Source organism: Heterodontus francisci, chromosome 8 (assembly GCF_036365525.1).
Source record: "Heterodontus francisci isolate sHetFra1 chromosome 8, sHetFra1.hap1, whole genome shotgun sequence".
NCBI classification, from domain to species: domain Eukaryota; kingdom Metazoa; phylum Chordata; class Chondrichthyes; order Heterodontiformes; family Heterodontidae; genus Heterodontus; species Heterodontus francisci.
Window position 1 is genome coordinate 228,046 of NC_090378.1, and position 27,758 is coordinate 255,803.

At 46.9% G+C, this 27,758-nt stretch overlaps 1 protein-coding gene across 1 annotated transcript in view; it reads right to left on the minus strand.

Moving 5' to 3' along the window:
• The window catches only part of LOC137372612 (mitochondrial adenyl nucleotide antiporter SLC25A24-A-like), a 137,616-nt gene that overhangs the window by 15,153 nt on the left and 94,705 nt on the right, over nt 1–27,758 (minus strand). Inside the window, 1 exon segment of the mRNA XM_068036547.1 lies at nt 14,317–14,484. Within this exon segment, the coding sequence (XP_067892648.1) occupies nt 14,317–14,484 (168 nt within the window).

Here is a 27,758-nt window from a genome sequence, read left to right on the forward strand (position 1 = left end):
GTTTTTTGTGACAGTCATAAGCTTTCTTTTTCTGTTTTATCTTACCCTGTATGCTTCTAAATAACCAGGGGGTTCTAGATCTGGCAGTACCACCTTTTTCCTTTGTGGGAACATGACTACACTGAGCCCGTAGAATCTTGCTTTTGAATGTCTCCCACTGGTTCGCCACCGATTTTCCTTCAAGTAGCTGTATCCAGTCCACTTTTGCCAGATCACCTCTCAGCTTCGTAAAATTTGTCTTCCCCCAACTCAGGACTTTTGTTCCTGTTCTATCCTTGTCCTTTTCCATAATAATACTAAATCTAACTGTATTATGGTCACTATCTCCAAAATGGTCACCCACTGCTACTTCATCCACTTACCCAGCTTCATTTCCCAAGACTAAATCTAGAATTGCGCCCCTTCTCACTGGGCTTGTTACGTGCTGGCGAAAAAAAATTCTCTTGAATGTAGTTCAAGACTTTTGTGCCCTCTGTGCCATTCACACTATTTGTATCCCAAGTGATATTAGAGTAGTTGACATCCCCAACTATTATTGCTCTATTGTTTTTCCTACATATTTGTTCTTCTACCTCCCTCGCTGTTTGGGGGTCCATAGTACACTCCTCGTAGTGTGGCTGCTCCTTTTTTATTTCTGAGCTCAATCCATATGGCCTCATTTGATGATTCATTTAGCATATCAGCCCTCCTCACAGCGGCCATCGATTCTTTAACCAATAATGCTACACCCCCCTCCTTTTATTTCCCCCTCTTTATCTTGCCTGAAAACTCTACATCCAGGGATGGTGAGCTGCCATTTTTGATCTCTTGAAGCCAAGTTTCTGTGATAACAATGATATCATGCTGCCATGTGTCTATCTGTGCCCTCAGCTCATCGGCTTTATTTGCTATACTCCTTGCATTTAAGTACCTTTTAACACTGCCAAATTCCTGTGCTATACACTTTTTAACCTTTGATTCTTCTGTCTCTCACTAATTTTCTGTCTCCCGTTCACTGCCCTGAATTTGAAACTGCCCTCAGGTTCCCATCCCCCTGCCAACTTAGTTTGAACCATCCGCAACAGCACGAGCAAACCTTCCTGCAAGGATATTTGTCCTGGCCCTATTCAGGTGTAAACCTGTGGCTTGTACAGGTCCCACCTTCCTCAGAACTGGTCCCAATGCCCCAGAAATCTGAAGCCCTCCCTCCTGCACCATCTCTCCAGCCACGCATTCATTTGGTGTATTCTCCTAATTCTACTTTCACTAGCATGTGATCTTGGGAGTAATCCGGAGATTACTCCCTTTGAGGTCCTGCTTGATAATCTCTTTCCTAACTCCCTAAACTCAGCCTGCAGGACCTCATCCCTTTTTCTACCGACATCAGTGGTACCAATGTGGACCACGACCTCTGGCTGTGCATCCACACCCTCCAGAATGCTCTGTAGCTGCTTGGTGATATCCATGACCCTTGCACCAGGGAGGCAACATACCATCCTGGAATCACGTCTGCGACCAAAGTAACACATGTCTGTCCCCTAACTATAGAATTCCCTACCACTATTGCTCTCCTGTTTTTTCTCCGGCCTCCCTGCACAGCTGAGCCACCCATGGTGCTCTGGTCATGATTCTCGCTGCACCCTCCAGAGGATCCCTGTCTCCCATCGGTACTCGGAACTGAATACCAGTTAGACAGTGGGATGCCCTCCGGGGTCTCCTGCACGACTTGCATTGTCCTTCTTGTCTGTCTGGCAGTCACCCAGTCCCTCTCTGCCTGCGCTCTCTTAAACTGCAGGGTGACCACCTCCTGTAATGTGCTATCCACGTATCTCTCAGCCTCGCAATTGCAGCTCAGTGACTCCAGCTGCTCCTCGAGTTCCAAGATTCGGCACTCGAGTTCTTGCATTTGGTGGCACTTTCTGCATATGTAGTTGTCCAGGACATGCACAGGGTCCCAGAGTCCCCACATGGCACAGGATGTGTATTCGAAGAGTGTCAGCTGCCCTGCCATGCCTCAAATTATTTATTTACTGCACTGAAATTGGAAGTTAAATAAACACAATAAAATGGTTGTAAATAAAATGAACAAATGGGTAACTACCTTCTGACTAGGAGTTAGGTAAGAAATTAGCAAGCAGGCCTCAAAAGTAGTAATCTCCGGATTACTCCCAGTGCCACAGGCAAGTGAGTATAGAAATAGAAGGATAAGACAGATGAATGCGTGGCTGGAAAGATGGTGCAGGAGGAAGGGCTTCAGATTCTTGGGACATTGGGACCAGCTCTGAGGGAGATGGGACCTGTACAGAGCGCACGGGATGCACCTGAACAGAGTTCCTTGTGGGACGTTTTGCTAGTGCTGTAGGGGAGTGTTTAAACTAGTTTGGCAGGGGGATGGGGACCTGAGGGTAGACACAGCTGGGACAAAATCAGAAATTAAATGAAAGGTGGAAAATTAATGGATGAATCTGGAGACAGAGGAAATGAGGGACAGAAAATAAAAGAGAGAGTTTGGCAGTGCTCAAGGGTATCTATTTCAATGCAAGGAGTACCTTGCTCTATGGCAGCGAGGCCTGGACAACGTATGCCAGCCAAGAGCGACGCCTCAATTCATTCCATCTTCGCTGCCTCCGGAGAATACTTGGCATCAGGTGGCAGGACTATATCTCCAACACAGAAGTCCTTGAAGCGGCCAACACCCCCAGCTTATACACACTACTGAGTCAGCGGTGCTTGAGATGGCTTGGCCATGTGAGCCGCATGGAAGATGGCAGGATCCCCAAAGACACATTGTACAGCGAGCTCGCCACTGGTATCAGACCCACCGGCCGTCCATGTCTCCGCTATAAAGACGTCTGCAAACGCGACATGAAATTGTGTGACATTGATCACAAGTCGTGGGAGTCAAGTTGCCAGCATTCGCCAGAGCTGGCGGGCATCCATAAAGACAGGGCTAAATTGTGGCGAGTCGAAGAGACTTAATAGTTGGCAGGAAAAAAGACAGAGGCGCAAGGGGAGAGCCAACTGTGCAACAGCCCCGACAAACAAATTTCTCTGCAGCACCTGTGGAAGAGCCTGTCACTCCAGAATTGGCCTTTATAGCCACTCCAGGCGCTGCTTCACAAACCACTGACCACCTCCAGGCGCGTATCCATTGTCTCGCGAGATAAGGAGGCCCAAAAGAAAAAAAAGTATAGCAAATAAAGCAGATGAGCTGAGGGCACAGATAGACACATGGCAGTATGATATCATAGCTATTACAGAAACATGGCTTAAGGAGGGCCGGGAATGGCAGCTCAACAGTCCTGGTTACAGGGTTTTCAGATGTGATAGGGAGGGGGGATAAGAAAGGAGGGGGAGTGGCAATTTTGGTCAAGGAAACTATTACAGCTGTGAGGAGGGATGATATGTTGAAAGGTTCATCAAATGAGGCGATATGGATTGAACTAAGGAACAAAAAAGGGGCAATCACACTGCTGGGAATGTACTATAGACCCCCAAGCAGTCAGAGGAAGATAGAAGAGCAGATATGTAGGCAAATCTCTGAGAAGTGCAAGGACAATAGGGCAGTAATCGTAGGGGATTTTAATTACCCTAATAATAACTGGGATAGCTTTAGTGTGAAAGGAATTGAATCATAGACAGTTTCTTTTGTCTTTTCTTTTGGGCCTCCTTATCTCGAGAGACAATGGATACGCGCCTGGAGGTGGTCAGTGGTTTGTGAAGCAGCGCCTGGAGTGGCTATAAAGGCCAATTCTAGACAGTTTAAGGCACAGAAAAAGGCCACTTGGCCCATTGTGCCTGGGCCGGCTGAAAAACAATCCACCTATTCTAATCCCACCTTCCAGCATTTGGTCCGTAGCCCTGCAGCTTACGGCACTTGAGGTGCCTATCCAGACTCCTTTTGAATGAGTTGAGGGTCTCTGCCTCAACTACCCTTTCAGACAGTGAGTTCCAGACCCCCACCACCCTCTGGGTGAAAAACATTTTCCTCATCTCCCCTCTAATCTTTCTACCAATCACTTTAAATCTATGCCCCCTCGTCACTGACCTCTCTGCTAAGGTGAATAGACCCTTCACCTCCGCTCTATCCAGGCCCCTCAAAATTTTGTACATTTCAATCAGATCTCCCCTCAGCCCTCTCTGTTCCAAGGAGAACAACCCCAGCCTATCCAATCTTTTCCTCATAGCTGCATTTTTCCAGTCCTGGCAACATCCTCGTAAATCTTCTCTGTACCCTCTCTAGTGCAATTATATCCTTTCTGTAATGAGGTGACCAGAACTGCACACAGTACTCAAGTTGTGGCTTAACCAATGAGTTATACAGTTCCAGCATAACCTCCCTGCTCTTGCATTTTATACCTTGGCTAAAAAAGGAAAGGATTCCATATGCCTTCTTAACCACCTCATGGACTTGTCCTGCTAGCTTCAGGGATCTGTTGACATTCACTCCAAGGTCCCTTACTTCCTCTACACTTCTCAGTATTTTTCCATTAAACGTGTATTCCTTTGCCTTGTTTGTCCTCCCCAAATGCATCACCTCACACTTCTCCGGGTTGAATTCCATTTTCCACTTTTCTGCCCATCTGACAAGACCATCAATATCTTCCTGCAGCCTACAGCTATTCTCCTCGCTATCTACCACACGGCAAATTTGTGTCATCCACAAACATCTTGATCATGCCCTCTACATTTACATCCAAATCGTTAATATACATCACAAAAAACAGGGGACCCAGTACTGAGCCCTGTGGAACACCACTGGAAACAGCCCTCCAGTCGCGAAAACAGCCATCAACAATTACCTAATATAAAAGCAAAATACTGCGGATGCTGGAAATCTGAAACAAAAACAAGAAATGCTGGAATCACTCAGCAGGTCTGGCAGCATCTGTGGAAAGAGAAGCAGAGTTAGCGTTTCGGGTCAGTGACCCTTCTTCGGAACAATTACCCTTTGTTTCTTGCCACTGAACCAATTTTGTATCCACCTTGCTGCATTTCCCTGGATCCCATGGGATTTTATCTTTTAACCAGTCTGCCATGTTGGACCTTGTCAAAAGCCTTGCTAAAATCCATGTCGACCACATCAATTGCAGCAACAGCCAAGTTCACGGCACCATGGGCGGCTCTGTTGCACAGGAGGGGAGGAAGAAGAGTGGCAGGGCTGTAGTGATTGGGGATTCAATCGTAAGGGGAACTGACAAGCGTTTCTGCGGCCGCAAAAGAGACTCCAGGATGGTATGTTGCCTCCCTGGTGCTAGGTCAAGGATGTCTCTGAGCAGCTGCAGGGCATTCTGAGGGGGGTGGGCGAGCAGCCAGTTGTCATGGTACATATCGGTACCAATGACATAGGTAAAAAAAGGGATGAGGTCCTCCAAGCTGAATATAGGGAGTTAGTAAATATATAGTAAATTAAAAAGTAGGACCTCAAAGGTAGTAATCTCAGGATTACTATCAGTGCCACGTGCTAGCGAGAGCAGAAATAGGATATATCAGATGAATATGTCGCTGGAGAAATGGTGTAGGGGGAGGGATTCAGATTCCTGGGACACTGGGACCAGTTCTGGGGAAGGTGGGACCAGTACAAGCTGGATGGGTTGCATCTGGGCAGGACCGGGACCAATTTCCTCGAGGGGGGGGGGGGCGGCGGGGGGTTTGTTGTGGTGTTTGCTAGTGCTACCAGGGAGGGTTTAAACTAGAATGGCAGGGGGATGGGAATCTGAGCAGGGAGACAGAGTGGGGAGGGGGAAACAAGGGTAGAAATAAAAGACAGAAAGATAAGAAGCAAAAGCGGAAGGCAGAGAAAACAAGGCCGAGAAACAAATGGGCCATAGTGCAAAATAAAGCTAAAATGACTAACAATGTTAAAAAGACAAGTCTAAAGGCATTGTGTCTTAATGCACAGAGCATTCGCAATAAGGTAGATGAATTAACAGCGCAAATAGATGTGAACGGTTATGATATAGTTGCGATTCCGGAGACATGGCTGCAGGGTGACCAAGGATGGGAACTGAACATCCAAGGGTATTCAATATTTAGAAAGGACAGGCAAAAAGGGAAAGGAGGAGGGGTAGCATTGTTAATAAAGGAGGAAATCAATGCAACAGTGAGGAAGGATATTGGCTCGGAAAATCCTGATGTGGAATCTGTATGGGTAGAGCTAAGCAACACCAAGGAGCAGAAAATGTTGGTGGGGGTTGTCTATAGGCCCCCAAACAGTAGTGGAGGTGTAAGGGATGGTATTAAAAAGGAAACTAGAGATGCATGCAATAAGAGTACAACTGTAATCATGGGTGATTTTAATCTACATACCAAATTAGCAATAATACCATGGAGGAGGATTTCCTGGGGTGTGTACGTGATGGTTTCTTAGACCAATACGTTGAGGAACCGACCAGAGAACGGGCTATTCTAGACTGGGTATTGTGCAATGAAAAAGGATTAATTAACAATCTTGTTGTGTGGGGTCCCTTGGGGAGGTGTGACCATAACATGACAGAATTCTGCATTAGGATGGAGAGTGAAGTAGTTGAATCTGAAACTAGGGTCCTGAATCTAAATAAAGGAAACTACGAAGGTATGAGGCGTGAGTTGGCTATGACAGATTGAGGAACTTTACTACAAGGGTTGACGGTGGATAGGCAATGGATAATATTTAAAGAACGCGTGCATGAATTACAACAATTATTCATTTCTGTCTGGCACAAAAATAAAACTGGAAAGGTGGCTCAACCGTGGCTGACAAAAGAAATTAGGGATAGTATTAGATCCAAAGAGGAGGCATATAAAATTGCCAGAAAAATCAGCAAGTCTGAGGATTGGGAGCAGTTTAGAATTCAGCAAAGGAGGACAGGGAGATGATTACGCGGGGGAAACAGAGTATGAGAGTAAATTTGCGGGGAACATAATGACTGTAAAAGCTTCTACAGGGCGCAGTTTTAGACTTAGTTTTAGGAAATGAAGATGGGCAGGTGGAAGGAGTGGGAGTGGGAGATCATTTTGGTGGTAGTGATCATAATTCAGTTAGTTTTAACATAATTATGGAAAAGGACAGAGATAGAACAGGAGTTAGATTTCTCAATTAGGGCAAGGCCAATTTTACTAAACTGAGGAGTGATTTAGCGAAAGTAGACTGGAAACAGCTACTTGAAGATAAATCGGTGTCAGAACAGTGGGAGACATTCAAAGGGGAGATTCAAGGGGTTCAAGGTAAACATGTGCTCAAAGAAAAAAGGTGAAGCGGCCAAATCTAGAGCCCCATGGATGTCAAGGAACCTACAGGGTAAGATAAGGCAGAAAAGGAAAGCTTATGTCTGACACTGAGAACTCAATACTACAGAAAGCCGAGAGGAGTATAGAAAGGGGAGGGGTGAAATCAAAAAGGAAATTAGGAAAGCGAAGAGAGGGCATGAAAGAATATTGGCAAGCAAAATCAAGGTGAACCCAAAGATGTTTTATCAATACATTAAGACTAAGAGGATAACTAAGGAGAGAGAGTCGGGCCCATAAAAGACCAAAATAGGTAACGTATGTGTAGGGGCGTAAGATATTGGTATGGTTCTTAATGAATACTTTGCGTCTGTCTTCACAAAAGAGGGGGACGATGCAGATATTGTAGTTAAGGAAGAGGGGTGTGAAGTATTGGATATGATCAACATAGGGAGAGAGGAAGTATTAATAGGATTAGCATCCTTGAAAGTTGATAAATTACCAGGGGCAGATGAAATGTACCCCAGGCTGTTAAAAGAAGCAAGAGAGGAAATTGCAGAGGGTCTGACCATCATTTTCCAGTCTTCACTGGATACAGGTGTGGTGCTGGAAGTTTGGAGAACTGCTAACTTCGTACCTCTGTTTAAAAAGGGAGCGATGGATAGACTGAATAATTACAGGCCAGTCAGTCTAACCTCATTAACATATTGTTTGCCTTTGCTCCGTGACCTTTTGGTCAGCTATGTGGCCTGGTCCAATCTGCACCTTCTCCTTTGTTATCTCTTGCCCAACCCCCACCTCACTTGTTTATAATCTGTGACTTTTCTAATATTTGTCAGTTCCGAAGAAGGGTCACTGACCCGAAACGTTAACTCTGCTTCTCTTTCCACAGATGCTGCCAGACCTGCTGAGTGAATCCAGCATTTCTTGTTTTTGTTTCAGATTTCCAGCATCCGCAGTATTTTGCTTTTATTTTAGTCTAACCTCAGTAGTGGGCAAATTATTGGAATATATTCTGAGAGACAGGATAAACTGTTACTTAGAAAGGCACAGGTTAATCAAGGATAGTCAGCATGGATTTGTTAAGGGAAGATCTTGTTTGACCAACTTGATCGAATTTTTTGAGGAAGTAACAAGGAAGCTAGATGAGGGTAGTGCAGTTGATGTGGTCTGCATGGATTTTTGCAAGGCTTTTGTCAAGGTCCCACATGGCAGACTGGTGAAAAAAATAAAATCCCATGGGATCCAGGGAAATGCAGCAAGGCGGATACAAAATTGGCTCAGTGGCAGGAAACAAAGGGTAATTGTTGAAGGCTGTTTTAGTGACTGGAGGGCTATTTCCAGTGGCATTCTGCAGGGCTCAGTACTGGGCCCCTGCTTTTTGTGGTGTATATTAACGAATTGGTCGTAAATGTAGGGGCATGATCAAGAAGTTCTCAGATGACACGAGGATTGGCCGTGTGGTAGATAGCGAAGAGGATAGCTGTACGCTGCAGCAAGATATTCATAGTTTGGTCACATGGGCAGAAAAGTGGCAAATAGAATTCAACTTGGAGCGTGTGAGCTGATGCATTTGGGGAGGTCAAATAAAACAAAGGAATACATGATTAATGGGAAAATACTGAGAAATGTAGAGGAAGTGAGGAATCTTAGAGTGGATGTCCACAGATACCTGAAGGTAGCAGGACAAGTCGATAAGGTAGTTAAGAAGGCATATGGAATCCTTTCCTTTATTAGCCGAGGTATAGAATACAAGAGCAAGGAGGTTATGCTGGAACTGTATAACTCATTGGTTAGGCCACAACTTGAGTGCTGTGTGCAGTTCTGGTCACCTCATTACAGAAAGGATGTAATTGCACGAGAGAGGGTACAGAGGAGATTTACGAGGATGTTGCCATAATCTGCAGGGCTACGGACCAAATGCTGTAAGGTAGGATTAGAATAGATGGTTTGTTTATCGGCCAGCACAGACACGATGGGCCAAGTGGCTTCTTTCTGTGCCTTAAACCTTCTAGGATTCCACGATTCTAACCCCAACCATCTTCCTTTGTTGTAGGTATGACTCCAACCAGTGGAGAGTGTTCCCCGGATTCCCATTGACTTAAATTTTGCTGGGGCTTGATGGCACTCAGTCAAATGCTGCCTGGATGTCAAGGGAAGTTACTCTCACCTCACCTCTGGAATTCAGCTCATTTGTCCATGTCTCAACCAAGATTGTAATGAGTTTTAGAGCTGAGTGGCCCTGGCAGAACCGAAACTGAGCACTGGTGAGTACGTGCCACTTGATCGCACTGTCGATAACACCGTCCATCACTTTGCTGATGATTGAAAGTAGACTGATGGGGTGGTAATTGGCCAGATTGTATTTGTCCTGCTTTTTGTGGACAGGATATACCTGGGTAATTTTCCATATTATCTGATAGATGCCAGTGTTGTAGCTCTGCTGGAACAGCTTGGCTCGGGGCGTATCTAGTTCTGCAGCACAAGTCTTCAGTACTACAGCCGGGATGTTGTCAGGGCTGATAGCCTTTGCTGTATCCAGTGTCTTCAGCCATTTCTTGATAGCATAGGGAGTTTTTTTTTATTCATTCATAGGATGTGGGCATCGCTGGCTAGAACAGCATTTATCCATGGACTGCAGCGATTCAAGAAGGCAGCTCACCACCACCTTCTCAAGGGCAATTAGGGATGGGCAATAAATGTTGATCTAGCCAGCAATGCCCACATCCCATGAATGAATAAAAAAAAAAAGTGGGGTAGGTACATCCATAGTGCTGTTAGGAAGGGAGTTCCAAGATTTTGACCCAGTGACAGTGAAGAAACGGTGACATAGTTCCAAAGCAGCCCATTTGATTGGGACCCCATCCACAAACATTCAATCCCTCCACCACCAACGCACAGTGGCAGCAGTGTGTCCCATCTACAAGATGCACTGCAGTAACGCACCAAGGCTCCTTAGACAACACCTTCCAAACCCGCGATCTCTACCAACTAGAAGGACAAGGGCAGCAAATGCATGGGAACACCGCCACTTGCAAGTTCTCCTCCAAGTCACATAGCCTCCTGACTTGGAACTATATCGCTGTTCCTTCACTGTTGCTGGGTCACATTCCTGGAACTCCCTTCCTAACAGCACTCACATGGACTGCAGCGATTCAAGAAGGCAGCTCACCACCACCTTCTCAAGGGCAATTAGGGATGGGCAATAAATGCTGGCTTAGCCAGCGACACGCACATCGCATGAATGAATAAAAAAAGTCAGGATGGTGTGTGGCTTGGAGGGGAACTTGCAGGTGGTGGTGTTCCTATGTAACTGCTGCCCTTGTTCTTCTAGGTGGTAGAGGTCGCAGGTTTGGAAGGTGCTGTCTATGGAGCTTTGGTGCGTTGCTGCAGTGCATCTTGTAGATGGTACACACGGTTGCCACTGTGCATCGGTGGTGGAGGGAGTGAATATTTGTGGATGGCGTGCCAATCAAGCGGGCTGCTGTGTCCTGCATTATGTCGAGCTTCTTGAATGTTGTTGGAGCTGCACCCATCCAGGCAAGTGGAGAGTAGTCCATCACACCCCTGACTTGTCCCTTGTAGATGTTAGACAGGTTTTGGGGAGTCAGGAGGTGAGTTACCTGCCGCAGAATTCCTCGGCTCTGACCTGCTCTTGTAGCCACGGTATTTATATGGCTACTCCAGTTCAGTTTCTGGTCAATGGAATTAGAATTAGAACATTACAGCGCTGTACAGGCCCTTTGGCCCTCGATGTTGCGCCGACCTGTGAAACCATCTGACCTACACTATTCCATTTTCATCCATATGTCTATCCAATGACCATTTAAATGCCCTTAAAGTTGGCGAGTCTACTACTGTTGCAGGCAGGGCGTTCCACGCCCCTACTACTCTCTGAGTAAAGAAACTACCTCTAACATCTGTCCTATATCTATCACCCCTCAAATTAAAGCTATGTCCCCTCGTGTTTGCCATCACCATCCGAGGAAAAAGACTCTCACTATCCACCCTATCTAACCCTCTGATTATCTTATATGTCTCTATTAAGTCACCTCTCCTCCTCCTTCTCTCCAACGAAAACAACCTCAAGTCCCTCAGCCTTTCCTCGTAAGACCTTCCCTCCATACCAGGCAACATCCTAGTAAATCTCCTCTGCACCCTTTCCAAAGCTTCCACATCCTTCCTATAATGCGGTGACCAGAACTGCACGCAATATTCCAGGTGCGGTCTCACCAGAGTTTTGTACAGCTGCAGCATGACCTCGTGGCTCCGAAACTCGATCCCCCTACTAATAAAAGCTAACACACCATATGCCTTCTTAACAGCCCTATTAACCTGGGTAGCAACCTTCAGGGATTTATGTACCTGGACACCAAGATCTCTCTGTTCATCTACACTACCAAGAATCTTCCCATTAGCCCAGTACTCTGCATTCCTGTTACTCCTTCCAAAGTGAATCACCTCACACTTTTCCGCATTAAACTCCATTTGCCATCTCTCAGCCCAGCTCTGCAGCCTATCTATGTCCCTCTGTACCCTACAACATCCTTCGGCACTATCCACAACTCCACCGACCTTCGTGTCATCCGCAAATTTACTAACCCACCCTTCTACACCCTCTTCCAGGTCATTTATAAAAATGACAAACAGCAGTGGCCCCAAAACAGATCCTTGCGGTACACCACCAGTAACTAAACTCCAGGATGAACATTTGCCATCAACCACCACCCTCTGTCTTCTTTCAGCTAGCCAATTTCTGATCCAAAGCTCTAAATCACCTTCAACCCCATACTTCCGTATTTTCTGCAATAGCCTACCGTGGGGAACCTTATCAAACGCCTTACTGAAATCCATATACACCACATCCACTGCTTTACCCTCATCCACCTGTTTGGTCACCTTCTCGAAAAACTCAATAAGGTTTGTGAGGCACGACCGAACCTTCACAAAACCGTGCTGACTATCGCTAATGAACTTATTCTTTTCAAGATGATTATAAATCCTGTCTCTTATAACCTTTTCCAACATTTTACCCACAACCGAAGTAAGGCTCACAGGTCTATAATTACCAGGGCTGTCTCTACTCCCCTTCTTGAACAAGGGGACAACATTTGCTATCCTCCAGTCTTCCGGCACTATTCCTGTCGACAATGACGACATAAAGATCAAGGACAAAGGCTCTGCAATCTCCTCCCTGGCTTCCCAGAGAATCCTAGGATAAATCCCATCTGGCCCAGGGGACGTATCTATTTTCACACTTTCCAAAATTGCTAACACCTCCTCCTTGTGAACCTCAATCCCATCTAGCCTAGTAGTCTGTATCTCAGTATTCTCCTCGACAACATTTTCTTTCTCTACTGTAAATACTGACAAAAAATATTCATTTAACGCTTCCCCTATCACCTCTGATTCCACACACAACTTCCCACTACTATTCTTGATTGGCCCTAATCTAACTCTAGTCATTCTTTTATTCCTGATATACCTATAGAAAGCCTTAGGGTTTTCCTTGATCCTATCCGCCAATGACTTCTCGTGTCCTCTCCTTGCTCTTCTTAGCTCTCCCTTTAGATCCTTCCTGGCTAGCTTGTAACTCTCAAGCGCCCTAACTGAGCCTTCACGTCTCATCCTAACAATAGCCGCCTTCTTCCTTTTGACAAGCGCTTCAACTTCTTTAGTAAACCACGGCTCCCACGCTCGACAACTTCCTCCCTGCCTGACAGGTACATACTTATCAAGGACACGCAGTAGCTGCTCCTTGCATAAGCCTTGAACTGAATTGTCTGAAGACTGGCATCTATGATGCTGGGGACCTCAGGAGGAGGCCAAGATGGGTCTTCTACTTGGCACTTCTGACTGAAGATGGCTGCAAATGCTTCATACTTGTGTTTTAAATTGACATGCTGGGCTCCCTCATCACTGAGGATGGAAACATTTGTGGAGTCTGCTCCTCCAGCTAGGTGTTTAATTGTCTTATCTCCATTCACGACTGGATGTGGCAGGACTGCAGAGGTTTGATCTGATCCTTTGGTTGTGTGATCACTTAGCTCCGTCTATATCATGTTCCTTTCGCTGTTTAGCAGGCATGCAGTCCTGTGTTGTAGCTTCACAGGGCTGGCACCTGATTTTTAGTTATGCCTGGTGCTTCTCCTGGCATGTTCTCTTACACTCCTCATTGAACCAGGGCTGGTCCCCTGGCCTGATGGTAACGTTTGAATATGCTGGACCATGAGGTTACGGATTGTGGTTGAAAACAATTCTACTGCAGCTGTTGGCCCACAGAGCCTCATGGATGTCCAGTTTTGAGCTGTTAGATCTGTTCTGAATCTATCCCTTGTTGCATAGTGGTAGTACCACACAACCCCCCTAGGATGTCCTCAGTGGGAAGATGGGACTTTGTCTCCACAAGGACTGTGCACTGGTCAATCCTACCAATACAGCGGCACAGTGGCGCAGTGGTTAGCACCGCAGCCTCACAGCTCCAGCGACCCGGGTTCAATTCTGGGTACTGCCTGTGTGGAGTTTGCAAGTTCTCCCTGTGTCTGCGTGGGTTTCCTCCGGTTTCCTCCCACATGCCAAAGACTTGCAGGTTGATAGGTAAATTGGCCATTAGCAATTGCCCCTAGTATAGGTAGGTGATAGGTAGGTGGTAGGGAACTATAGGGACAGGTGGGGATGTGGTAGAAATATGGAATTAGTGTAGGATTAGTATAAATGGGTGGTTGATGGTCGGCACAGACTCGGTGGGCCGAAGGGCCTGTTTCAGTGCTGTATCTCTAAACTAAACTAAATACTGTCATGGACAGATGCATCTGTGACAGGTAGATATCATTTGGTCAGATGCTGCCTTGATGTCAAGGGCAGTTATCTCACCTTGAGGTCAAGTAGGCTTTTCCCTCTTATTGGTTCTCTCACCACTTGCCACAGGCCCAGTCTAGCATATATGTCCTTCAGGACTTGGCCAGCTTGGTCAGTAGTGGTGCTGCTGAGCCACTCTTGGTGATGGACATTGAACGTTTATCCAGATTTGAGTGTGTAGCAGTGAGGGACAGACGAGAGGCTGATTACTGACCCACCTTCACTTACAGGACAAATATAAGGAAATACTCCAAGTTTTCTATTTGAACCTACCTCATAGATGGCAAGGTCAATGCCAGCATATGGGATTATACCCAGAATGTTCGGAATATAACCTTTGTAAAATGCAATCAATCCTTCCTTCTTCATAATCTTCTTGATGCAGTCCCCTACCCCCGAGTATTGTCCTGTCTTTCGCAGGGCCATTCTGGTCTTCAGCACCTTGCAACCATCAGCAAAACAGAAGAGGAATGGTTAGTGCTCAGACTGAAGTAGAAGTCACAACCCCTCCCATCCGCATCCTACCATTAATTGATGAAACTCCTGCGCACTTTCCCCACAGTGCTACCTCACAGCTAAACACAGAGGTAGAGGTTCGATCGGAGCTTGAGTTGGACTCTCCATGAGAGGAGTGAGGGGCCACACAGTGCATTCCTGCTCCTGGGAGCAAGAGGCCCCGACTCTCACCTCCACCCCTGGGAGGCCGATCTTTGACCTTCACCCCCAGAGGTCCCAACTCTCAGCTTAACCCTGGGAGGCCCCAATTCTGGCCTTCAACCCTGAGAGGCCGCACAGACAGATGTGACTCTTGACTTTGAGATATTTAAATGAAACCCAAGAGTAAATGAAACCGGAATCTCCTCATCAATTGTACAATGTTTGTCAGGACACCTTCAGCTCCACTCACAATTGAATTTGTGCAATCCTTCCTGGAGTTTGGATTCTAAGCTAAACTACCGGCTTTTACATGTTGCCGTTGCTGATTGGCACATTGAGCATGTGGACCTTTGACCTATACCCTTGCCCACACTGTCCCTACGAGCCCCATTAGTAAAGTTCAGTACTAAGTGATTCAAGGACTGGACCAGCAACTCAGAGACTGAGCTCATATCCCACTCTTCCAGAGTTTATAATCCCCGATATCCATCTGTTGTGCATCCAAGAAAGCTGCTGACATTACAAGAAATCTCAGGGAAGTCTGACTCCAGTCCTAAACCCCAAGGTGATTCTGAGCTGATGATCAGATGTCACTTGGTCAATATCCTGGAATTTTCCCCTACCATGGCAGTAGGAGCCCAATCACCACAAGGATACAGAGGGTCAAGGACAGCGTTCACCTTCACCACATTGACACAGAGGGTAAAGGTCCAATATCTCACAGCAATTAGAGAAGGTCCCTCAATGTGGCCTTGCCAATGTGACCCACATCCACAGAGCAACAACAAACTGAAGCTTGATCTATTGCTGCTTCTGGCTTTAGAGATTCTAATTCATCCACAATCACTTCCAGGGGATCAATGTTGGTTTTAGGGACAAATGAAAAATCCCTTGGAAAAAGAAATAGTGCCAAAGGACTGGAGGGCAGCTGCTCTTCCTATCTTTAAATTGGGAGCTAGAACAAGTCCAGGGAACTATAGGCTAGTTAGCTTGACACCGGCGATAGGAAAGATGAGATTAAAAGAAAAGGATCTAGAAACTGAAAATATAGATCAGTGAGCAGAGATTCCAAAAGGGAAAGTCATGCTCGACTAATCTTAGTGAATTCTTTGAGGAACTTCAGATCATTCGGGAGGCGGAGGGGGTTATTGAGAGGAGTTATGGGGAGGTAGTCACACCTCAGGTAAAAGAAGTAGGTAGATGGGTTACCGTCAGGGGAAGGAGAGGGAACCAGCAGGCAGTGCAGGGATCCCCTGTGGTCGTTTCCCTCAACAACAGGTATACCGTTTTGGATACTGTTGCGGGGGACGACCTACCAGGGGTAAGCAATGGGGTACAGGTATCTGGCACAGAGTCTGTCCCTGTTGCTCAGAAGGGAAGGGGGAAGAGGAGCAGAGCATTAGTCATTGGGGACTCCATAGTTAGGGGAACAGATAGGAGGTTCTGTGGGAACGAGAGAGACTCACGGTTGGTGTGTTGCCTCCCAGGTGCCAGGGTTCGTGATGTCTCGGATCGTGTTTTTGGGATCCTTCAGGGGGAGGGGGGAGCAGCCCCAAGTCGTGTTCCACATAGGCACCAACGACATAGGTAGGAAGAGAGATGGGGATTTAAGACAGTAATTCAGGGAGCTAGGGTGGAAGCTTAGAGCGAGAACAAACAGAGTTGTTATCTCTGGGTTGTTGCCCGTGCCATGTGATAGCGAAGCGAGGAATAGGGAGAGAGAGGAGTTGAACACGTGGCTGCAGGGATGGTGCAGGAGGGAGGGTTTTGGTTTCCTGGATAATTGGGGCTCTTTCTGGGGTAGGTGGGACCTCTACAAACAGGATGGTCTTCACCTGAACCAGAGGGGTACCAATATCCTGGGGGGGAGATTTGCTAGTGCTCTTCGGGGGGGTTTAAACGAATTCAGCAGGGGAATGGGAACCTAAATTGTAGTGCCAGTGTACAGGATGTTGAGAGTAGTGAGGGCAGGGATAAGGTTACAAGGACGCAAGAGGGCACTGGCAAGCAAGAACCTGGTTTAAAGTGTGTCTACTTCAACGCCAGGAGCATCCGGAATAAGGTGGGTGAGCTTGCAGCATGGGTTGGTACCTGGGATCTCGATGTAGTGGCCATTTCGGAGACATGGGTAGAGCAGGGGCAGGAATGGATGTTGCAGGCTCCGGGATTTAGATGTTTCAGTAAGAACAGAGAAGATGGTAAAAGAGGGGGGGGGTGTGGCATTGTTAATCAAGGAGAGTATTACAGCGACAGAAAGGACGTTTGAGGACTCGTCAACTGAGGTAGTATGGGCCGAGGTTAGAAACAGGAGAGGTGAGGTCACCCTGTTGGGAGTCTTTTATAGACCTCCGAATAGTTCCAGAGATGTAGAGGAAAGGATAGCGAAGATGATTCCGGACAGGGGCGAGAGTAACAGGGTAGTTGTTATGGGGGACTTTAACTTTCCAAATATCGACTGGAAATACTATAGTTCGAGTACTTTAGATGGGTCAGTTTTTGTCCAGTGTGTGCAGGAGGGTTTTCTGACACAGTATGTAGACAGGCCAACCAGGGGCGATGCCACATTGGATTTGGTACTGGGTAATGAACCCGGCCAGGTGTTAGATTTAGATGTAGGTGAGCACTTTGGTGATAGTGATCACAATTCGGTTAGGTTTACCTTAGCGATGGGCAGGGACAGGTATATACCGCAGGGCAAAAATTATAGCTGGGGGAAAGGAAATTATGATGCGATTAGGCAAGATTTAGGATGCATAGGATGGGGAAGGAAACTGCAGGGGATGGGAACAATCGAAATGTGGAGCTTATTCAAGGAGCAGCTACTGCGTGTCGTTGATAAGTATGTACCTGTGAGGCAGGGAGGAAGTTGTCGAGCGAGGGAGCCGTGGTTTACTAAAGAAGTTGAAGCGCTTGTCAAGAGGAAGAAGAAGGCTTATGTTAGGATGAGACGTGAAGGCTCAGTTAGGGCGCTTGAGAGTTGCAAGCTAGCCAGGAAGGATCTAAAGGGAGAGCTAAGAAGAGCCAGGAGAGGACACGAGAAGTCATTGGCGGATAGGATCAGGGAAAACCCTCAGGCTTTCTATAGGTATATCAGGAATAAAAGAATGACTAGAGTTAGATTAGGGCCAATCAAGGATAGTAGTGGGAAGTTGTGTGTGGAATCAGAGGAGATAGGGGAAGCGTTAAATGAATATTTTGCGTCAGTATTTACAGTAGAGAAAGAAAATGTTGTCGAGGAGAATACTGAGATTCAGGCGCCTAGGCTAGATGGGATTGAGGGTCACAAGGAGGAAGTGTTAGCAATTTTGGAAAGTGTGAAAATAGATAAGTCCCCTGGGCCAGATGGGATTTATCCTAGGATTCTCTGGGAAGCTAGGGAGGAGATTGCAGAGCCTTTGTCCTTGATCTTTATGTCGTCATTGTCGACAGGAATAGTGTCGGAAGACTGGAGGATAGCAAATGTTGTCCCCTTGTTCAAGAAGGGGAGTAGAGACAGCCCTGGTAATTATAGACCTGTGAGCCTTACTTCGGTTGTGGGTAAAATGTTGGAAAAGGTTATAAGAGATAGGATTTATAATCATCTTGAAAAGAATAAGTTCATTTGCGATAGTCAGCACGGTTTTGTGAAAGGTAGGTCGTGCCTCACAAACCTTATTGAGTTTTTCGAGAAGGTGACCAAACAGGTGGATGAGGGTAAAGCCATGGATGTGGTGTATATGGACGGTAGGCTATTGCAGAAAATACGGAAGTATGGGGTTGAAGGTGATTTAGAGCTTTGGATCAGAAATTGGCTAGCTGAAAGAAGACAGAGGGGGTGGTGGTTGATGGCAAATGTTCATTCTGGAGTTTAGTTACTGGTGGTGTACCGCAAGGATCTGTTTTGGGGCCACTGCTGTTTGTCATTTTTATAAATGACCTGGAAGAGGGTGTAGAAGGGTGGGTTAGTAAATTTGCGGATGACACGAAGGTCGGTGGAGTTGTGGATAGTGCCGAAGGATGTTGTCGGGTACAGAGGGACATAGATAGGCTGCAGAGCTGGGCTGAGAGATGGCAAATGGAGTTTAATGCGGAAAAGTGTGAGGTGATTCACTTTGGAAGGAGTAACAGCAATGCAGAGTACTGGGCTAATGGGAAGATTCTTGGTAGTGTAGATGAACAGAGAGATCTTGGTGTCCAGGTACATAAATCCCTGAAGGTTGCTACCCAGGTTAATAGGGCTGTTAAGAAGGCATATGGTGTGTTAGCTTTTATTAGTAGGGGGATCGAGTTTCGGAGCCACGAGGTCATGCTGCAGCTGTACAAAACTCTGGTGAGACCGCACCTGGAGTATTGCGTGCAGTTCTGGTCACCACATTATAGGAAGGATGTGGAAACTTTGAAAAGGGTGCAGAGGAGATTTACTAGGATGTTGCCTGGTATGGAGGGAAGGTCTTACGAGGAAAGGCTGAGGGACTTGAGGTTGTTTTCGTTGGAGAGAAGGAGGAGGAGAGGTGACTTAATAGAGACATATAAGATAATCAGAGGGTTAGATAGGGTGGATAGTGAGAGTCTTTTTCCTCGGATGGTGATGGCAAACACGAGGGGACATAGCTTTAAGTTGAGGGGTGATAGATATAGGACAGATGTTAGAGGTAGTTTCTTTACTCAGAGAGTAGTAGGGGCGTGGAACGCCCTGCCTGCAGCAGTAGTAGACTCGCCAACTTTAAGGGCATTTAAGTGGTCATTGGATAGACATATAGATGAAAATGGAATAGTGTAGGTCAGATGGTTTCACAGGTCGGCGCAACATCGAGGGCCGAAGGGCCTGTACTGCGCTGTAATGTTCTAATTCTAATTCTAATTCTAACTAACAGAAAGGGTAGAAAAGGGTAATGCAGTAAAGGTAATATATTTGGATTTCCAAAAAGCCTTTTAAAAAATTCTTTCATGGGATGTGGACATCGCCAGCCAGGCCAGCATTTGTTGCCCATCCCTAATCACTTTTGAGATGGTGGTGGTGAGATGCCTTTTTGACACTCTGCAGTGCTTGGGATGTAGGGACACCCACAGTGCTGTTAGGAAGGGATTTCCAAGATTTTGACCCAGCGACAGTGAAGGAACGGTGATATAGTTCCAAATCAGGATGGTGTGAGACTTGGAGGGGAACTTGCAGGTGGTGGTGTTCCCATGCATCTGCTGCCTTTGTCCTTCTACGTGGTAGAGGTCACAGGTTTGGAAGGTGCTGTCAAAGGAACCTTGGCAAGTTGCTGCAGTGCATCTTGCAAATGGTACACACCGCAGCCAAGGTGCGCTGGTGGTGGAGGGAGTGAATGTTGAAGGTTGTGGATGGAGTGGCAATTAAGTGGGTTGCTTTGTACTGGATGGTGTCAAGCTTCTTGAGTGTCGTTGGAGCTGCACCCATCTAGGCAAGTGGAGAGTATTCCATCACACCCCTGACTTGTGCCTTGTTGATGGTGGACAGGCTTTGGGGAGTCAGGAGGTGAGTTACTCACTGCAGAATTCTCAGCCTCTGACCTGCTCTTGCAACCACACAGTACTTATATGGCTGGTCCAGTTACGTTTCTGGTCAATGGTAACCCCAGGATGCTGACAGTGAGGGATTCAGCAATAGTAATGCCATTGAATGTCAAGAGGAGATGGTAGGGTTCTCTCTTGTTGGAGATGGTCATTGCCTGGCCCTTGATAAGGTAAAGCATAGTAAACTCATGACTGAGGTCAGAATATGGGAGAGTCAGGGGACTAGTAGCAGAATGGATAGCAAGTTGGCTACAAAATATAAAAGAGAGCAGGGGTTAAAGGTAGTTGCTCATTGGAGAGCATGTGAACCCCGAACACCAGGGATTGAAAAGGCACTGCAGCAGACAGCAGCGCTGATTAGAGCACACGGGAACCGCAGGCACAGGAGTGAAAAGGAGCAGCAGCAGAGAGCAGCAGCTGATTGGAGAGAGCGGGAACCCCCGATGGCAGCAGAGAGCAGCAGCTGAGTGGAGAGAGCGGGAACCCCCGATGACGAAGAGAAATCAAAGGGACATCAGAGTAACATCACAATAAGTACAGAGGGAGGAGCAGCAGAACCCGAGAGTTTTAAGGTAAGTATATAGGTCAAATGTCTTTTCACCACTAGTTGTGTGTTTAGTATTTTTAGCATCTGATCTATTAGTTGAAGAATGGGAGAGTTCAGGGTAAAGGAACACGAGTGTCCAGGAGAGAGCTAACACCTAAAGTGATTACTGCACTAGGGAAGAAGCTGATCGGTGAGCATTATGAAGAGCTTTTTAAGTCTGAGTTTATTTCTGTTAAGTTCAGTTAGTCTAATAAATAAGGTATGGCAAAGCACCTCAGGCCCATGGAATACACATCCTGGTCCATGCGGGAACTCCAGGACACTTCTCCTATCCTGGAAAACCAAATTGGCAGGAATTGTCGTCAGCTGCAGCAGCTCAATCTCCAGTTTTCGGAGCTTGAGCAATAGAAGTGTCACTGTGGTGTATCCATGAGGCTGAGGGCTATATGGATAACACGTTTCTGGATGTAGTCACTGCACAACTTAAGGATATGCAGGCAGATAGGGAATGGGTAACTGCCAGACAGTCAAGGAGGACCAGGCAGGTAGTACAGGAAACCCCTGAAAGCATCTAGCTCTCCAACCTGTATTCAACACAGGTTGTACAGGGGGCAGGAGGAAAATTGGGAAAGCAATAGTAATAGGGGATTCATTAAGTAGTGGAACAGACAGGCGCATCTGTAAATGCAGACATGAATCCAGGATGGTATGTTACCTCCCTGGTGGCAGGGTCAAGGATGTCACTAAGCGGCTACAGAGCACTTTCAGGGGGGAGGGTGAACAGCCAGAAGACGTGGTCCAAATCTGTACCAATGACATTGGTAAAAAGGATGAGATCCTGCAGGCAGATTTTAGTGAGCTAGGAAAGTTTATGAAGTGGGACCTCAAAAGTAGCAATCTCCAGATTACTTCAAGTGCTTACACGCGAGTGGGTGTAGCGATAGGAGGATAGAGCAGATGAATGCATGACTGGAGAGATGGTGCAGGAGGGAAGGCATTAGATTCCTAGGACATTGAGACCAGTTCTGAGGGAGATAGGACCTGTACAGGCTGGAAGGGCTGCACCTCAACAGAGGTGGGACCAATGTCCCCGTGGGGCAATTTGCTAGTACTATTGGGGAGGGTTTAAACTAATTTGGCAGGAGGATGCGAACCAAGATGCAGCATTACAAAGAAACATCAAGGTTCATGAAGGATTGGGAGACACAGATAGCACTAGAGTATGAAATAGTAAGGTATTAGGCGGGGTCAGACTAAGAGGAAATACAGTAAGATCTAATTCAGGTTTACAGTGCATATACATAAATATATCTTCTCCTTCTTGGCTTTTCTTCACGGATGAAGATTTTGGGAAGGTTGCAGGCCGGCTTCTGGTTAGTCAGGCCTGTCCGTGACCGGCAGATTCTCCAACAGCGGTTGCAAGTGAAGGCATCCTCGCTGCTGGGGGCAAATAGATCTATCCTTCTCCTCCTTTTCTCTTTCATGCTGGTACTTTGCTCAGTTTCAATGCTGGTACTTTGCTCAGTTTCAAAGGTGTCTGTAGCCCTGCTGATGTAACATCTCGAGGCATCACGATTCCACGCTTCCCAATGGTGATGGTCGATGTGGCACACAGAAGGACTTCTTCAGGGAGTCCTTGAAACGTTTGCATGGGGCGCCTCTGTTCCTTTTACTCGTGGTCAGCTCTCCATACAACACGATCTTGGGCAGGTGACTGGCGTCCATCCAGGCACCGTGACCCGCCCAAAGCAATTGGCTTTGCAGGAGGATGGTCTCGATGCTGGTGATGTTGGCTGTTTCCAGGACTTCAATGTTTGTGATGTGGTCCTGCCAGCGGATCTTGAGAATGTTGCAGAGGCAGCACTGATGGAAGTACTCGAGAAGGCGTACATGGCAGTGGTATAGGAGCCATGACTTGGCGCCATACAGAAGGGTGGTGAGGACTATGGCTTTGTACACTTTGAGTTTGGTCTGTGCTGAGGCCGTGGTTGCTGCAAATGAGATGACACTCCCCAAATAAGTAAATTGCTTGACGGCATCCAGCTCGGTTCCCTCGATGACAATGTTTGGTGGTCTGTATTCTTCTTGAGATGCAGGCCTTCAGTTTTCTATAAACTGATTTTTACTCTGAAGAGTTGTGCCGCCTCGGAGAAATGTGTTGTTATAAGTTGCAGGTCTGACTGACTGTGGGCCAGGAGAGCACAGTCATCGGCGAAAAGAAGCTCGTGGATAAGTTTTTCTTGTGTCTTTGTGTGAGCCTGAAGATGCCTGCTGCACTTAAACTCCTCCTTAAGGTCTTCCGTTGCCTGCTGCAGCATCATGCTGAAAAAGATGGAGAATGTCAGGACCAGCACATATCCCTGCTTCACACCACTGGAGATTCAGCAGGGAGTCGAGAGATCGCTGTTTTGCTTGACTTGTCCATACTGATTTTCTACGTATATCCGTACTATGCTTCACCATAGTCAGGAACCTAGGTGGGCATCCAAGTTTTTCAAGGATTTTCCAAAGTCCATCTCTGTTCACAGTCTCGAATGCCTTGGTGAGGTCTACGAAAGTGATGTATAGGCCTTTGTTTTGCTCACGATACTTTTCTTGTAATTGTCTCAGTGCAAATACCATGTCTGTGGTGCCTCTGTTTGCTCTGAAATCACACTGGCTCTCTGGGAGGTTTTCTTCTGCAATGGTAAGCACAAGCCTGTTCAGTATTCTAGCCAGGATCTTCCTAGCAATAGAAAGGAGGGTGATCCCAAGGTAGTTGGAGCAGTCTGATTTTTCTCCTTTGTTTTTTTTTACAAGGTGACGATAATGGCATCATGAAGATCCCACGGAAACCTGCCCTGTTCCCAGCAGTCCTTGAAAAACTCATGGAGCTTGCTGTATAGGGCAGGGACACCATGCTTCAAAGCTTCGGGTGGAATTCCATTGGTTCCGGGAACTTTGCTGTTCTTCATCTGGTTGATGGTGGTCACGGTTTCCTCCAGAGTTGGGTTCTCATCCAGTTCTTCTTTGACAGGCTGTTGTTGGATGCAATTGATGGCAGTATCATGCACTGTGCACTTGGTGCTGAAGAGAGTTTCAAAGGGCGGCGCAGTGGTTAGCACCGCAGCCTCACAGCTCCAGCGACCCGGGTTCAATTCTGGGTACTGCCTGTGTGGAGTTTGCAAGTTCTCCCTGTGTCTGCGTGGGTTTCCTCCGGGTGCTCCGGTTTCCTCCCACATGCCAAAGACTTGCAGGTTGATAGGTAAATTGGCCATTAGCAATTGCCCCTAGTATAGGTAGGTGGTAGGGAAATATAGGGACAGGTGGGGATGCGGTAGGAATATGGAATTAGTGTAGGATTAGTACAAATGGGTGGTTGATGGTTGGCACAGACTCGGTGGGCCGAAGGGCCTGTTTCAGTGCTGTATCTCTAAACTAAACTAAACTAAAGTGCTCCGACCAGCGATCCAGGATTGACTCCTTGTCGGTGTGTAGGGTCTTACCATCGGCACTCAAGTGGTTTTGGGTTTGATGCGCTGGTCCACAGACAGATGTTAGTGCTTCATAGAAACTTCTTATATCTCCAGTATCAGCGTACAGCTGAGTTTTTCCCGCAAGTTCGATCCACCAGTCATTTTGGATGTTCCGCAATTTACATTGAAGAGTGTTGCATGCTTGACAGGAGGCTGACTTTTTCTCTTGGCTGGTTGGCTGAGCCAGGTGAGCCTGATGAGCTGTCCTTTCTATTTTTAGCAGATCTTGAATTTCCTTGGCATTTTCATCAAACCAGTCCTGATTATTCTTGGTGCTGGGTCCGATGACCTCACTGGAAGTATCCAGTACTGCAGCTTTGATGTGTTCCCAGAGCTCTTCTGGAGTGGAAGCAGCAGTGAGATCAGGATGTTCCAGTCTAGTCTGTGAGGTTGCTTGATATCTATCTCTGCAAGATGAGGTTTGCAGGTTGCTGACGTGGAATTTCTTTGATGGGTTGTCTCTAGGCCTGTCCTTGGCCTTAGGCTTGAAGTGGAAGTTCAGCTTTGAACGAACGAGCCGGTGGTCTGTATGACAGTCAGCATTGGGCATAACTCTATTATGCAGGACGTCCTTTAACCCATACTGGCACACCAAGGTGTAATCTATCAGGTGCCAATGTTTAGAGCGGGGATGCATCCATGTGGTCTTGAAGCAATCTTTTTGTTGAATGAAGGTGTTGGTTATGGACAGCTGCTTTTCTGCAGAGTTCCAAGAGTAAGTGGCCGTTTTCATTACAGTTTCCAACTCCATGGTTTCCGAGCACTCCCTTCCATGCCAGGCTGTCATGGCCCACTTTGGCATATGGCGTAAATGCATAGGAGCATGAAAAATAAGGTTGGTGAGCTGCAGGCACAGGTAGCCACATGGGAATATGAATGCTGTGGCAATAACGAACACCTGGCTTAAAATGAGACAGGACTAGATATGAAATATTCCTCGATACAAGTTGTCCAGGAAAGCCTGGGAAGGAAAGAAAGGAGGAGTGGTGACAATATTGATTAAGGAGAATATTACAGTGTTGGAGAGAGAGGATGTCCTGGAGCAGTCAAGGATAATCTATTCGGTTATAGTTAAGAAACAACAGAGGTGCCATTACACTACAAGGGGTCGCCCATTTAAGACAGAGAGGAGGAGGTTTTTTCTCTCAGAGGGCCGTGAGTCTTTGGAACGCTCTTCCTCAAAAGGCAGTGGAAGCAGAGTGTTTGAATATTTTTAAGGCAGATGTAGATGGATTCTTGATAAGCAAGGGGGTGAAAGGTTATCGGGGGTAGGCAGGAATGTGGAGTTGAGGTTGCAATCAGATCAGCCATGATCTTATTGAATGGCGGAGGAGGCTCGAAGGGCCGAGTGGCCTACTCCTGCTCCTAATTCATATTTTCTACAGACCACCAACTAGCGGGAAAAATATAGAGCAGTGTTGTCCAACATATGGCCCGTGGGCCAGAACCCGGCCCACCAAAGGTTTCTATCCGGCCCGCCAATTTGCCTGTGGCTCGGCTCTGATTGACGGCAACCTTATACGTCAGGTGGAGGGGATAGGTGGGACATTTGTCTAACGGACAGGGGACCCTTGTCTGTGATTGGTCACGCCCTGTGACTGACAGGGGCTGCCTAGGCGGGGTTAGCGCTGATTGGTGGAATATGGCGCAGGCACCCTGGGATCGGCTGCCCCTGCTGCTTTCGCATGGTTTAGTCAATGTCCAGGTTCCTGCCTCCACTCAGCCCAACTTAAATAAAACAGGCATAGTAAGTATCCAGTGGTGGGAATGGCTGCTGCAGGGAGTGGGGATAACGGAGCAGGGATGAGAGCATGGAACATGGATTGAGGGAGACACAGAGACAGAGAGAGGAGAGGGGAGAAGAGAGAGAGAGACAGAGAGAGGGGGAGAGAGAGACGGGGAAGAGAGATGGGGGGAGAGAGAGACAGAGGGGAGACAGAGAGGGGGACAGAGACAGAGGGAGGGGAGAGAGAGATGGGGGGAGAGACAGACAGAGAGAGGGGCAGAGAGAGGGGGAGACAGACAGAGAGAGGGGGAGACAGACAGAGAGAGGTGGGAGAGAGAGACTGGGGGGCAGAAAGAGACAAAGAGAGAGAGAGAGGGAGACAGAGGTGAGAGAGAGGGAGATGGAGGGAAAGGGAGACAGAGAGACACATGGAGAGAGCGTGGGAAGAGTGGGGAGAGAGATCAAGATCGCTCCTGACAGATGGACATCTATCTAGTCAGGGGAGGCGGTGGCGTAGTGGTATTGTCACTGGACTAGCAACCCAGAGGCCCAGGGTATTGCTCTGGGGACATGGGTTCAATCCCACCACAGCAGAAGGTGGAATTTGAATTCAATTAATAAATCTGGAATTAAAAGCTAGTCTAATGATGGCCATGAAACCATTGTCGATTGTTGTAAAAACCCATCTGGTTCACTAATGTCCTTTAGGGAAGGAAATCTGCTGTCCTTACCTGGTCTGGCCTACATGTGACACCAGACTCATAGCAATGTGGTTGACTCTTGGGGCGGCGCAGTGGTTAGCACCGCAGCCTCACAGCTCCAGTGACCCGGGTTCAATTCTGGGTACTGCCTGTGTGGAGTTTGCAAGTTCTCCCTGTGACCATGTGGGTTTTCGCCTGGTTCTCCGGTTTCCTCCCACAGCCAAAGACTTGCAGGTTGATAGGTAAATTGGCCATTATAAATTGCCCTTAGTGTAGGTAGGCGGTAGGGGAATTGAGGGAAGGTGGGGATGTGAGAGGGTAATGGGATTAATGTAGGATTAGTATAAATGGGTGGTTGATGGTCGGCACAAACTCGGTGGGCCGAAGGGCCTGTTTCAGTGCTGTATCTCTAAATAAAATAAAATAGAATACTCTGCATCGCCACATCAAGTCTATGGGCAGAGACTGACTACCTATGCATGCAAAAACAATGCCAGGTATGTCACTAAATCAGTTTTCAATATAGTGATGAGAAAGTAAGTCAATAAATTAGCCTTCTCATTTAAAGCTTTTTCACAAAAATGTACATCTGTTGTTGTTTTGATTGATAGTAAGATACATTTTTAATGCCTTTATCCTTCTGAAATTTGCTCACCAGCCTCCTATGTAGGGCAAAAATTGTAATGGGCCCCTTACGCAAAAATGTTTGATACCCCTGATATTGAGGCACAAATTTGCAGAGAAATTACAGAGAGGCAAATATAGAGTAATTATAATGGGGGACTTTAATTCTCCTAATATAGACTGCATAGTAATAGCGTAAAGGGCAGAATGGGGCAAGAGTCTCCAGAATGTATTCAGGAGAATTTTCTAGCTCAGCATATTTTCGACCCAATGAGGAAGGAGGCATTGCTGGATCTGGTTCTGGGGAATGAGGTGGGTCAAATGGATCAAATATCAGTTGGGTATTTAGGAGACAGTGATCACAGCATCATAAGGTTTCGGTAAGCTATGGAAAAAGAAAAAGCGTAATCTGGAATAAAAATAATTGG